Genomic DNA, 13,674 nt, shown 5'->3' with positions numbered 1-13,674 from the left:
GCGGAGGAGCTCAAGGAGCAGCTCTGTTGCGACAGAGGCCGAGCGGCGAGGCCCCGTGAGTTGAGGGGGAAGGGGCGCCGGAGGGGAGGAGAGTGCGGACCCGTGAGCAGGAAGCGGGAGGAGAAGCAGAAAGGAGCTCTGGGTCGGGATGAAAAGGACCGAAAGGGAAAAGAACTGGCCCAGGCCGAGACGCCGGCGAACGGGGTGTGGGGGAGGTTAGGGGCAGCGAGCGCGGAGACCCTTAGGGACCCGCCGGGGAGGACTCGTGGTTCCCAGAGAGAAACCACGCCGCAGTCGGTAGGGTGGAGGAGAGGGGCGGAAGGGAGGTCCGGGACGAACTCCTGGCGAAGAACCGAAAAGGAGGCGGCTGGCAGAGGTGCACGAGCGCCAAGTTCGGAAACTGGAGACGAGGGGCAGAGCGGTCCCTCACTAAAGGCCCTGGGGGAAGAGCGCATCCAAGTGAAGCCGGCGGCGGCGATTGGCGCGCGAGCCCCAAGGGAGGAGATGAGGCTGGAGGAGCGGTCGAGAGAGTGTGAGAAACCCTGACAAAGTTGGCGGGGACAAGAGTTGGGCACTCGAGGCTTGATAGGAAAATTCCAAGGAGGGATGGGATCCGGCTCAGACATTCTTACCGGCAAGTTTAGAATTTTGGAGTATCTGTTTGCTTTTCTTCAGACTCCTGAAAGAACAGTAACTACCCCTGTGGCTCATCATCATGCCTTCCGACCTGGCTAAGAAGAAGGCAGCCAAAAAGAAGGAAGCCGCCAAAGCTCGACAGCGGCCCAGAAAGGGACATGAAGAAAATGGAGATGCTGTCACAGAACCTCAGGTGGCAGAGGAGAAAAATGAGACCAATGGCAGAGAGACCACAGGTGATGGAGGTGGGTTGGGTGAATTTCCTGAGCTGGTTGTCTCAGCCAAAATCAGAATCTGGATGCAGATGCATAGGCCTTTAATCCCAGCGCTCAGGAGGCTAAGGTGAAAAGATGGAGGGTTTGAGGCCAGGCTGGGCAGCTGCTGCTTCTTCTTTTTTAAAAAGACAGAGTAAAGCACCCACAGACACATGTCTTTATATGCCATGAAACATTACTAGCACCCACACCCACGGAGTTAAAACTTGTTACTGATCAAGGAAACTGAACTCAAGTGGCAAACAGATTGGAGTTTTTGATCTACCTTGGTGCTGCAGTAGACAATAAAAGAAGGCAACTTCTACTATTTCCTGTTTCTCTTCCTACCTGTGGTGGTGAGTATGTCAGGCTTTACCATATGCTACTCTTTTTTTGTGAGGCAGGCATTTGGAGACAGCAGGGTTTCTCTGTGTAGCCCTGGCTGCAGGGATTAAAGGTGTGAGCCACCACTCCTGACTCATATGGTCCTCTTAATGTCACAGGGATAGTGATTATACCAACAAGCAATGTTACAGATTATTACATACCTTTATGTAATTTTTCTGATAATTTAGTTGTGGTTTTGTTACTTAGGTTTGGGGGATTTATTGTAGCATTTTCCCGTACTAGATAATGCTACTCACTTCACACTAGAAACATAGTTTGCTCTCAAAAAATTTATTTTCTAGTTCCCTTTCTCTGTTGCCATGACAGAACACTCTGACCAAAATTAACTTGAGAAGAAAAAGTTCATTTCTTTTCATAGTCCCAAGTTCATCTTTGAGGGAAGTAAGGCAAGGACTTTTGTTTTATTTTGTTTTGTTTTTCAAGACAGAGTTTCTCTGGCCCTGGCCCTGGAACTTGCTTTGTAGACCAGGCCGGCCTCAAACTCAGAGATCTTCCTTGCTCCTTCCTCCAGAGTTCTGGAATTAAAGGCATGGGCCACCACACCAGGCATCAGCTAGCTTTCTTATGTAGCACAGACCCACTCTGCTATAGACTGCACTGCCTACACTGGATTGGACCCTGTACATTTTAATTAGCAACTAAGAGAAGGCCTCATAGCCATGGCCACCGGCTGGCCTGATAGGGGAGCTCTTCAGTTGAGGGCCCTCTTGACAGGTTTATGTGAAGTTAGCAGCTCATGTTAACTGTGACATGGGGAGACATTACAGCATGTGCTAATGAGCATCCCAGCCTAACGCCTGTCTTCACTGCCCAGGAGAACTGCACAGTCTTCTGGTACATGTAGGCTGCTCAGTGTCCTTTGAATCTTACCAGTTGTTGTCCTTTTACACATTAAGTTCTTGTGTCAGCTTGTGGCTTGTGTTTACATTTGTTGTCCCCCATGTCCTTCTGCAGTGTTACTTCTGTCTACTTTTAGTCTTTGCAGTTGTTTATTCTGATTTGAGGGACTGTGTTTGAAGTGTATGTGTTTCTGTGTGACCATCACCACAGATACATTAAATATTTTGAAGAGGGGTTGGTTATTTAGCTCAGCGGTAGAGCGCTTGTTTAGCGAGCGCAAGGCCCTGGCGAGCGCTTTCGGTCCCCAGCTCCGAAAAAAAAGAAAAAAAAATATTTTGAAGAAATACAGTGTTAATAATGGGAATAGTAGTGTAGCAACTAGAGTTTGAAAATGACTGATAGAGTCAAGTGGTAGGAACTGTCTCTAAAATAAAATTCTGGAAGGCAGTAGTGTGATCAGGTTAGGCTGTGGGGAAGCTTTATCCATGGCCAGAGCTGTGGAAGATGGTGAGGGAGGAAACAATGGGAGGGCAAGGAAGTGGGAGGGTGAGAGAGCTTAGAATCCAAAGGGCTCTCGAGGAAAGCTTGTCTGTGAAAGCAAGGTGTTGAGCAAGTCTGTGCCATAAGCGCTGTGTATAAAGCCTGCGGAACTCTTGAGTCTGTTTCACATGACCTGAGCTCAGGTCCTGTGGGATCTGCCTATTGGTCCCAGATCTGAGTCTGCAGGACTGACCCTTCCCAAATTCCACATTTGCCCCAGAAGTGGATTTGCTGACCAAGGAGCTGGAGGACTTTGAGATGAAGAAAGCTGCTGCTCGAGCTGTCACCGGCGTCCTGGCTTCTCACCCCAACAGTACTGACGTCCACATCATCAACCTCTCACTCACCTTTCATGGTCAAGAGCTGCTCAGCGACACCAAACTGGAATTAAACTCAGGCCGGCGCTATGGCCTCATTGGCTTAAATGGAATTGGTGAGGCCCTTGAGGGTCCAGTGGAAGAGGTTTCTCTTTCTTGGTTTGTCTGTCACTCAGTATGTATTTAGCACTACCAAAGCAAGAAACTGACTGGAGGGCCAGACATGCCTGGGACAAGGGGCTCATGACACAGAGCTGTGTGTAGCATGTGCCATGGGAGTAGTTTTTTGACAGAAGGTGCTAGAGAGGTTGGTGGGAGTGAGGGTGAGGAGTAGTGGTGTGAAGCCTTTATAAATGAACAGATCTCACAGGCACAGTAAGGTTAGACTTGAAGGGAAATTGGAAAGGAGATCCTGAGAGCGGGTGATTTGCAGAAGGGGGATCCTGGTTTGCTTGTTAGGGACAGGTGCAAAAAAATGGCAGAGCAATGGCTGAGTGTCTTCTGTCGCCCTCTCAGGAAAGTCTATGCTGCTCTCTGCCGTTGGAAAACGTGAAGTACCCATCCCTGAGCACATCGACATCTACCATCTGACTTGGGAGATGCCCCCTAGCGATAAAAATGCCTTTGCTGTGTTGATGGAGGTGGACACAGAGCAGACCATGCTGGAGAGATAGGCTGAGCGCTTAGCTCATGAGGATGAGGAGTGTGAGAAGCTCATGGAACTCTATGAATGGTTGGAGGAGTTGGATGCTGACAAAGCTGAGATGAGGGCCTCAAGGATCTTATACGGATTGGTTTCACACCTGCCATGCAGCGCAAGAAGCTGAAAGACTTCAGTGGTGGCTGGCGAATGAGAGTTGCTCTTGCTAGGTGAGTTTCCCCTCTCTTCCATCCACCCTTGGAGCTCCTGTCTCTCAGAGGGGAATATTATTCACTCCAGTAGGGATGTAGAACAGGGATGGTGTTCAGTGTTCAGGTGATGAGATAGCCATTAGAGATGTAATGTGGATTGATGTGTGGCCTGGACTCAGTGTCCTGGCTAAAGCACTTAAGAATACTTCCATGTGGGCTAGAGAGATGGCTCAGAGGTTAAGACTGCTCTTCCGGGGTTGGGGATTTAGCTCAGTGGTAGAGCGCTTGCTCAAGGCCCTGGGTTCGGTCCCCAGCTCCGAAGAAGAAAAGAAAAGAAAAGAAAAGAAAAGAAAAGAAAAAAAAAAAAGACTGCTCTTCCAGAGGTCCTGAGTTCAATTCCCAGCAACCACACAGTGGCTCACGACCATATGTAGTGAGATCTGATGCCCTCTTCTGGCCTGCAGGCATACATGCAGGCAGAACTCTGTAGATATAATAAAATAAATCTTTAAGGGGAAAAAAAAGGCTGGAGAGATCTCAGTGGTTTAGAGCACTGACTACTCTTCCTGAGGTCCTGGGTTCAAATCCCAGCAACCACATGGTGATTCACAACCATCTGTAATGAGATCTGATGACCTCTTCTGATGTGTCTGAAGACAGCTACAATTTATTTATATATAATAAATACATCTTTAAAAAAAAAAAAGAATACTTCCATTCTCAGTCTGGTTCTCAGCACATGGTCCAGTAATACTCTGAGCAGACCTGAGTAAAATGGTAGATATGTGTCTGTTTTCACCTTCCTTCCTTTTGTGCTTCTGTCCTAATTTTTATGATAGTATAATGTTAGACAGCATTGGTGCTACCTGCCCTTTTTAACCCCTGTAAACTTGGGGTTAAAGTGAGTTTGAAGTCCAGCACTGTGCCAGTGCCCTCTCTAGGGTGCTGAGGTGTATGTGTATGTGTTTTCTCTTACAGTAGTGGAGTATCTCAGGCTGCGCACTGTATGTAAACAAAAAGACGCATTATTGTTTATGACTAGAGGAACAGGGTCGGGGGAGCCCAGCTGTCGTAGTAGGTCCTGAAGTGTAATGTAGCTTAGTGTGGGCTTCATGTGGTGAGAGATAAGGAAGTTCCTGTGTCTGTCTTCTTGTCTCTCCTTACAAAGCCATGAGTGTGTCCTCCTTGGGCTCTATCCTGATGACTTCCTAATCCTGCTCCCCTTACCTTACCGAAGCACCAACATTCAGATGCATTTACTCCCCCCTCTTACTGCCTCTCTGTGGGGAGTCCACACTATTCAAGCCTGCTCCTTGGAAGCAAGTTGGCAAGGCTGCCCCATGACCCCTGAGAGTTGCCTCTGTGTCTTAGATCATGAGTGTGGTGACTCCACTTGCTCACCAGAAGTTGCAGTGACTGGCTTAAAAGTTCTCTCAGGGGGTTGGGGATTTAGCTCAGTGGTAGAGCGCTTGCCTAGAAAGCGCAAGGCCCTGGGTTCGGTCCCCAGCTCGAAAAAAAAACCAAAAAAAAAAAAAAAAAAAAAAAAGTTCTCTCAGTGCAGGCTGGAATGTGATGTTCAGAAGTACTCTTACCAAGTTCCCCAAGACTGGTGACTGCAGTCTGGAAGCCAGGGCTTCAGCCTGTCTGTTTTACCAGTGTAAGAAGAGGACATTCTTTGGCCACTTGCTGGGGTCTGTCACCCCCACCAAGTAATCTAACCTGCTTGTTGCCTTAGTAACTTGTTTCCTCTCGTGCCTCTGATGCTTGCCAGCTGCCATCACAACCCTTAGGTGCAAAAGGTCTTCTCAGCCTTGCCTACAGTCCGAATTCCTGTAACTCACTTTCTACCTTTCTGTCAGTCCTGAACTCTGGAGTCCTTCCTTCCTCTGAAGTAGAAAACAGATTGGCTTAAGGATTCAGTTCAGATCTGAGCAGCAGTGTGACAGCATTTACGATGCCTCTGTTTCCTTTCGCATCCTTCAGAGCCCTCTTCATTCGGCCCTTCATGCTGCTGCTGGACGAGCCTACCAACCACCTGGACCTGGATGCTTGCGTGTGGCTGGAAGAGGAACTCAAGACGTAAGAGATGGGGCTGGGGGCTGCAGTCCCAGGGCGTTAGTAGCAGAGTACAGTGGAATTAGGTGCTCAGAAGCTGCCCTGATGAGTGTGTGTGAAGGGAGGCCAGAGATGGCCAGATGCAGCCAGTGCCAGTGTACTCAGACTGGTCCTTGCTCTTTCACTGGAGTGAGGGTTTGTTTTTTTAGGATTGTTTTTTAAATCTGAAATATATGAGCCTTTTGTTTTTCCTGTGTCCAAAAAACAGCATCCTCACTAAAGAAAATGTTTTAATCCTGTGTGTGCATGTGCATACATGTGTACATGGATCATGTAGTGAGTCTAATGCTTAAATTCATGGTGTGATAAAGAAAAATAATAGTAAATACTGTCTCGACTTTAGAAGGGAACAGGAGCTGCCTTAGCGCTGTCTTTAAAAAGAACTTCTGTTTCTCTTGAGTCTGTTTAGGTTGACCCCACGCACGGTTCTGGATACCTTTTTTAAATACCTGTGTAGACAGACTGTTGGCATCACTACTGTGCCCATCCCACTCCGTTGCCTTGGGCTGTCTTGGAACTGAAAGGCTCAGGAGCCCCCTTACTGAGGGATGCAGCATTGCCTGTGTCCCTGCTGGCTGCAGAAGCTTCAGGGGCACTCAGATTTACTAAGGGTGCGAGAGTGAGGGCCAGGAGGGTCTCGCCATGTAGCCTTTTGTGACCAACTCTGACTTGAGACCTTCCTGACTGGCTCTTTGACTTCACAGTTTCAAGCGCATCCTGGTCCTTGTGTCCCATTCCCAGGACTTCCTGAATGGGGTCTGCACCAATATCATCCACATGCACAACAAGAAACTGAAGTACTACACGGTGAGTAGGCCTTGGTCTCTGGGCTCGCTAAATATTTGAATTTGTTATTAAAAAGTAAAATAACCCTTTAAAGAACGTCAACCCAGTATATTTTAGCCCCAAAACCTTTTCTTCTTTCTGCCCATAGGCCACAGTTGGCAGCTACTTTGTGTCTGTGTGTCTGTGTGTGTGTGTGTCTGTGTGTGTGTGTGCTTTGTGTCTGTGTGTGTGTGTGCTTTGTGTCTGTGTGTGTGTGTGCTCTGTGTCTGTGTGTGTGTGTGCTTTGTGTCTGTGTGTCTGTCTGTGTGTGTGCTTTGTGTCTCTGTGTGTGTGTGCTTTGTGTCTGTGTGTGTGTGTATGCTTTGTGTGTGTGTGTGCGTGTGCGTGCGCGCGCGCTTTGTTGCCTTCATTGTTGTGACAGCTTGGTGCACAAGGAAATAAGTTAGTATCTTAACAGCCTCACTGTTGTGCTTTGTCTCTTTTGTCTTAAAAAATAGTTGGTTTTATTGCTATTGTTAATAATGTGTCCCTGTGTGTGGGTTTGAGCATGTGAGTACAGATGCCTGCTCAGGCCAGAACAGGCTGTTGATCATCCAGAGCTGGAGTTAGAGGCAGTTCTGAGCACCTGCTGTGGATGCTGGGATCAAATGAAAAACACTTCACTAAATGAGAGAATTGCAATAAGAATGCTAATGAAAAGTAGTTGTGGCGGCATCTACATGACCCCAGCACTATGTTGGCTGATGGGTAAGGGTCATGTCAACCTGGATTCCACAGTGAGCATCAGTCTCTAACGGGGAAAGGGAAACATAGACCTCTTCCTAGGGAGCAGTAGTAGTCTCTAATATTGCCTCCCGACATATTTGCAGACTCTGTTTGGGGTTTTTGTTCTTTAATGTGTATTTTATGTATTCATTGCATATATGAGTCTTTATGCATCCCAGTGCCCGTGAAGGCAAGAAGAGGATGTCAGGTCCCATGGGCTATCATGTGGTTGCTGGGAATTGAACTCAGGTCCTTTGGAAGTGCTCTTAACCACTGACCTATCTCCAGCCCCTCTTCTATAATCCTTAATGATCATTCTATTCTTCGGGTTACTTTTAAATTGGTACTCTTCCCCCTTAGCATGCCTATTTGGTATGATCCCTGTGTGGATGGCCTGCGGCTTGCTGGCCTGGTCTTTTTAATGGGTGGCTAGCTTGAATCTTGAGCTTTGTCTGGCTCAGGTAGAAACCATGGCAATCCAAGGCATGGTCTGCGTCCAGTTGGTTTGTTTTCTCTTGTGGGGGGTAACCCTTACCCATATGTGGTTCAGCACTGGTGTGAGTGAGTAGTCAGAGATGGCCAAGAGCCTGAGCTTCATGGTGTCAGCTGTGCTCAGGGCTTCTGATGGTGCTGGGTTCTTCCCCTTAATCTTTGGATCTGCCATAGAACCTGGCTTAGCCTGGCTGAGCAGGAGGCATAGACTTGAGAATGTATATCCATACATTTGCAGTTGGGCTGTAGCATGGCTTAGTGCCACACCCTTCCCTGACAGGGGCCATTCGAGCCATGCCCTGAGTTCCACCCTCAACCCTGCAAGAATAAATAGCAGGTTCTATTAGCATGTGCTACTGTAATAAAGTTCCTGTCTACTGCTCAGCCTTAGAGCTCAGCCAGTGGATGCCCCGCCCTCTAACCTGAGTGAGAGCCCAGTGAGCCCTGGGTAAAGCTGCCATCTTGCCTGGGGCATTTCCCCACAGGGTAATTATGATCAGTATGTGAAGACACGGCTGGAACTGGAAGAGAACCAGATGAAGAGGTTTCACTGGGAGCAGGACCAGATAGCACACATGAAGGTAGGGAGGCTACACTGCTCCTCTCCTCCTGGATTGGGATGCAAAGGGAACTAGAGGAACTGGGAAGATGTGGGTCATTCTTATTCTAGAGTTGAGTTGCTGCTTCCTGTTTCCCATGCACACTTCAAGTTCCCTCCTGGTCCACTGCAAATAATTCAAGGCCTTCCTGTGTCTTGCACTCATTCCAATCCTCCTTCCGGTCTCTTGCAGAACTACATTGCCAGGTTTGGCCATGGCAGTGCCAAGCTGGCCCGGCAGGCTCAAAGCAAAGAGAAAACACTACAGAAAATGATGGCATCCGGACTGACAGAAAGGGTTGTGAGTGACAAGGTGAGGTGTGACCACTGTGGTTAGGTAACTGGAGCATGAGTTTAAGACAGCCCTGACTGAAAATGCCTCCTCCTCTAGACGCTATCATTTTATTTCCCACCGTGTGGTAAGATCCCACCACCTGTCATTATGGTGCAGAACGTGAGCTTCAAGTATACAAAAGACGGGGTGAGTACAGTGCTCTCTGTGTAGCTAGGCCAGTGCACTTTGCATGGGCAGTTCAGCAGTGGGAACCTCTCCTGTTGTTGCTGACTGCATCTGCGGACTTTGCCGGGGAGCAGTTGTTGGCCAGGTTTAGCAGGCAGAAGCAGTGGGTTGCGGTCAGCTTTGGCAGTAGTACCCTGTCCGTTCTTCCCACCTATGGGGTTGGCACACCAGGCATTAATTCAACTTTGTCCCTCTCTCTTTACCCACCTCAGCCTTGCATCTACAATAATCTAGAATTTGGCATTGACCTTGTCAGAAGAGTGGCTCTGGTAGGGCCCAATGGAGCAGGGAAGTCCACTCTGTTGAAGCTGCTAACTGGAGAGGTATGGTGCTAAGGTGGCATGTCATGGCTTCCTACTGGTGTATGAGTGAGTGTCTTGGTGGTTGAATGAGCCACCTGAAGAGCCTGGGGTAGGGCTGAGGCTAGGGATGTCTTCCCTGTGAGAGGGTGGGTGGGGCGGAATCTGTATGACTGAGAGTTCATGCGAATGCATGCATACAACAGTGTTTACGTCAGGCTATAAAGACAGCCTATCCAGTGGAGTTTCCTTTGAGAAAATGTGTGTTGTAGCTACATCGTGTGCTTCATTAATGTTTTGTACAGTGGACCTTTCTTGTCCACTTAGTGGGCTGTATATACTTTACATTTGGTTCATTATATATTCATGTGGGAGTCAGTTCTCACCAGTGGGTTCCAGATCAACTCAGATTGTCAAGCTTAGCAGCCAGTGCCTTTATCCACTGATCTCTGCACAGCCCCCTAACACTTCAGAGTGCCTAGAAGGTAGTCTGTGTGTTAGCTAGTGCAGGAGACCAATTAGGGGGTTGTTCGAGCCCTGTTCAATATACATGTGTTTGCTTCTGTCAGGGATTTTCTTCCCCCAGTTTTACTTAATACTCTTCCCTAGCTTCTGCCTACAGATGGAATGATCCGGAAGCATTCTCATGTCAAGATAGGGCGTTACCATCAGGTACAGACTTGGAGGTCAAGGTTGGGGGTCAGGGTGGAAGAAGGGGACACATCTATCCAAACCTCTCCTCTGGGAACATAACTCCTCCCTGTGTCTTGTATCCTGAGCAAGTGTCTGGGAAGGCTCCTAGGGCGGGCCTCTCTTAGGTAGACCCCCGTCACACCAGGTGGCATCCTTTTGGAGGAGGTTCCCTCAAATGTGGTCTTGCTTTCTCTGCAGCACTTACAGGAGCAGCTGGACCTGGACCTTTCCCCTTTGGAGTACATGATGAAGTGCTACCCAGAGATCAAGGAGAAGGAGGAGATGAGGAAGATCATTGGGAGATATGGCCTCACTGGGAAACAGCAGGTGAGAGGAGGGCGGGAAGGACCCAGGATGGCTCAGCGGCTGTGCTGTCTTCACACGTAGGTTTGGAGGTGATCCTGAGTCTCCTCCACCCTTCCTCTGTGGTGCCATGCACTATGGGGTTGTGGGAAAGATCAGTGAAAGGAACTCTGAGAGGCTCTTGAGCCAGAGTGCTTGAGGGAGTGAAGGGAATTGCCACCTAGAAAACGGACATGAAATCATGTCATTGCATGCGGACTTATGTTCTAAGAGTGAGATGCGTGTTCATGCTTCCAGGTGTCCCGTGTCAGATCTCAGGACTAATGGCCTGGCCACTGTCTTGCCTTGTGATCCTAGGTCATCCTAAGCTCATGTCTTGCCCCCCCCCCCAAAAAAACAAAACAACAACAAAGGCAGTAATGGTAACAAGAGCCAGGAAGGAGGGAGTCCCCACTGTGCAGCACCTATAATGCCAGCATCGGGTCCTTATGTTGTCATGGCTCCTCTAGGTGAGCCCAATCCGGAACCTGTCAGATGGGCAGAAGTGCCGACTGTGTCTGGCCTGGCTGGCCTGGCAGAATCCGCACATGCTCTTTCTGGACGAGCCTACCAATCACCTGGACATCGAGACCATTGATGCTCTGGCAGATGCCATCAATGAGTTCGAGGGTGGCATGATGCTCGTCAGCCATGACTTCAGACTCATCCAGCAGGTGAGTGTGGCCTGGGGCACAGCCGTGCTGCAGGGAGGGCATAGCAACATCCGCTAAGTTCAGAGAAGGGGCTCGGGGCCTTATGGCCAGCTCTCATGACTCAGGATAGTGGTTAACTTGGTATCGATGACCCAAATGAGGAAGTCTCCTTCTTACTAATCTCTTGAGATTCTCCAGCCCAAAACTGAGTGTTGTAGTAAGAAGGATTCGGGTTAGGAGGAGGAAAGGTTACCAGCCTTTCTGTGCCTCTTAAGAAGCTAGGTTAGAGAAACAAGTGGATCATGGAACCTCTGAATAACCAGGAGCCTGCTGGGACCTGAAAGCAGAGGGAGGCACAGCAGGATCTACCTTAGAACATTGCAGAGGCTCCAAAGAGCCTGTTTGGTGGTGGAGTAAGCTGCATGTGGTTTGGTTGAGACCTCAAGAGTAGCGGTTGCTTTTGGGAAGCCCAGTACTGGCAGTGGGGAGGGTGCCAGAGACTGGGCAGATCAGCCCAGCATCTACTTCCAGGTTGCACAGGAGATCTGGGTCTGTGAGAAGCAGACAATCAGCAAGTGGCCTGGAGACATCCTAGCCTACAAGGAGCACCTCAAGTCCAAGCTGGTGGATGAGGAGCCCCAGCTCACCAAGAGGACCCACAACGTGTGAGCCCTCAGCTAGGCTTGGGTCAGGAATGCCACCTGGAGACTGCCAGCTGACACCTGACCAGCCACTCAGGACAGGACCCTGGGGCCGCACTCCCGCACTGCCGCCATGCTGCCCCCAGCCTCTCCCCTCAGCCTGCCTTCGCTGCATCCTATCTCCAGCTGGATAGCACCTGTCCATTTCCTACCCTCCTCCCCTTTGGGTCTGTCTATCTGTACTCTGCTGACTGTTCCCTCCAGACCCTTGCTGGTGACCTTGCCCTGAGAGATGCAGCCAGGGGTGCCTGGGTTAACCCCAGGGCCCAAGCCCTGCTCTGGCCCTGGAAGGATTCAAGAGCCTCATTATGGGTTTCGGTGATGTTGGAGAAATACCACCAGCCCATCACCCCCGTTCTTTATTGCTTCTGGTTTGGAGCTCTGGGCCAGGACCTAGTCCGGTTTGGTATTTTAATAATTATTTAACAGTGTAGATCTGTGTGTCATCTACCAAGTGTCCAATAAAGGAGGAGGAAGCTACACACCTTCCTTCCTGGGTCTCTGAGCCTTTTTCTCTCCCTGCAGTCAGCATTCACTCCTCTCAGGCAGCTGTGGACCTGATGAGGCCGGAGTCTGGAGGACTTATCTCCCCCGCCCGCCCCTTTCTGGATTGAGCATTTCCTTAGACCAGGGTTGCAGGAGATTTCATGGATTTTGGATGTGGAGGGCTTGTCAGATAGGAGAGTGACCTTGCCAACTTTTTGGAAGTCTGGAAACAGGAGCTCAGATTTCTAAGAAGCTTCCTGGCGTGTGTATGCTAGGTGTACGGGCCATACGTTGCAGTATGATGTGCTGCTGCCACCTGCATGCCGCATGGGGCACTAGTTAGGAATCAGGTTCTTAAGTTGCATTTGGTGGAGTGGAAGAGATGCGTGATTCTGGGGTCTGCATCTGCAGTTCACCTGACACAGTTCCGTTATCTTACATACACGCACGCCCTTTAAGCTCTGTGTAGCTTACATCTAAGGTCATAGTCTCTGGTCCTTTGGAACTTTGAGGCTTCATGTCAGTAAGTACCCCCAAAACCTCAGTGGCCATCTTTGTGAGAAAACACACCCAGCCATTTTTCAGTATGTTTATAGTACATCTAAGATAGCAAAAGAACCTCCCAGATGCTGTCCAGATCCCCAAGGAGCTCACAACAAGTGGGAAGCCAACAAGACATAAAGGCAGGCTATACATCATGTTCAATTTTAGTTTGGATACTGGAAGGATCAAAAGTACTCAAAGTGGAGGACTATCTAACCACATCCCAGAAAGGCAAGACTTGAACCTGTTCCTATTTCCTAAAAAAGGGACAATGGTCCTCAGATGGTGAGGTCCCAGAGCTGCTTAGGTGGAGGGAACAAAGCTATCCCACTGAAAGCTGAGTTTTGCAGTCTGTTCCACCAGAGCCCTAGGGAAATCTGGCTCTGATTTGCTCCCTGGGCTGGGAGCAAAGTGGTTTAAATCAGCCTGCCCTGGGTATCCAGAATTGGTTTTCAATAGAATCACTTGCCACCAGATCCACTGCCTGTCATCAGAACTCAAAGCAAGGTGTGGCCCAGGCTTGGGATCCCAGCACTAGAGTTCCTGACCCTTCTTTCTCATCAAAAGACTGGGGTCCCTGAGCTCAGAGTTGGAAGGACTTGGCATCTGGAGGAAGGGAAGTGTACTCAACCTCATAATCCAGTCAGCCTGTGTGTCACCTATACTTACTCGGGAAAAGCCAATTTGACCATTTTAAGAATGCCTAGAAAGTCTGCAAATTATCTAAAATTAGCAGTACCTTGTTTGGGATTCAGAACTGCCCTCGGCTTCAAAGCAAACAGCAGCTGTGATGTCGCTGGGTTTTGTGACTTGGGTAGGGGTGGCAGTGCATGT

At 49.2% G+C, this 13,674-nt stretch overlaps 1 protein-coding gene across 1 annotated transcript; it reads left to right on the top strand.

Annotated features, from left to right (window-relative positions):
* Window positions 1-715: 715 nt before the first annotated feature.
* LOC116904212 (ATP-binding cassette sub-family F member 2-like) lies at window positions 716-12,300 on the top strand. Its single transcript, XM_032907143.1, is given in 14 exon segments — window positions 716-881; window positions 2,899-3,111; window positions 3,512-3,784; window positions 3,787-3,865; window positions 5,831-5,926; window positions 6,667-6,769; window positions 8,491-8,586; window positions 8,797-8,916; window positions 8,995-9,084; window positions 9,336-9,446; window positions 10,032-10,094; window positions 10,314-10,442; window positions 10,928-11,131; window positions 11,642-12,300. Coding segments are annotated over 14 exon segments (1,881 nt in total). The 3' UTR covers window positions 11,780-12,300.
* Window positions 12,301-13,674: the final 1,374 nt, after the last annotated feature.

Source organism: Rattus rattus, chromosome 6 (genome assembly GCF_011064425.1).
Source record: "Rattus rattus isolate New Zealand chromosome 6, Rrattus_CSIRO_v1, whole genome shotgun sequence".
Classification (NCBI taxonomy): Eukaryota; Metazoa; Chordata; class Mammalia; order Rodentia; family Muridae; genus Rattus; species Rattus rattus.
The sequence above is the reverse complement of the archived record's forward strand: the minus strand, read 5'-3'. Positions and strand labels throughout refer to the sequence as shown.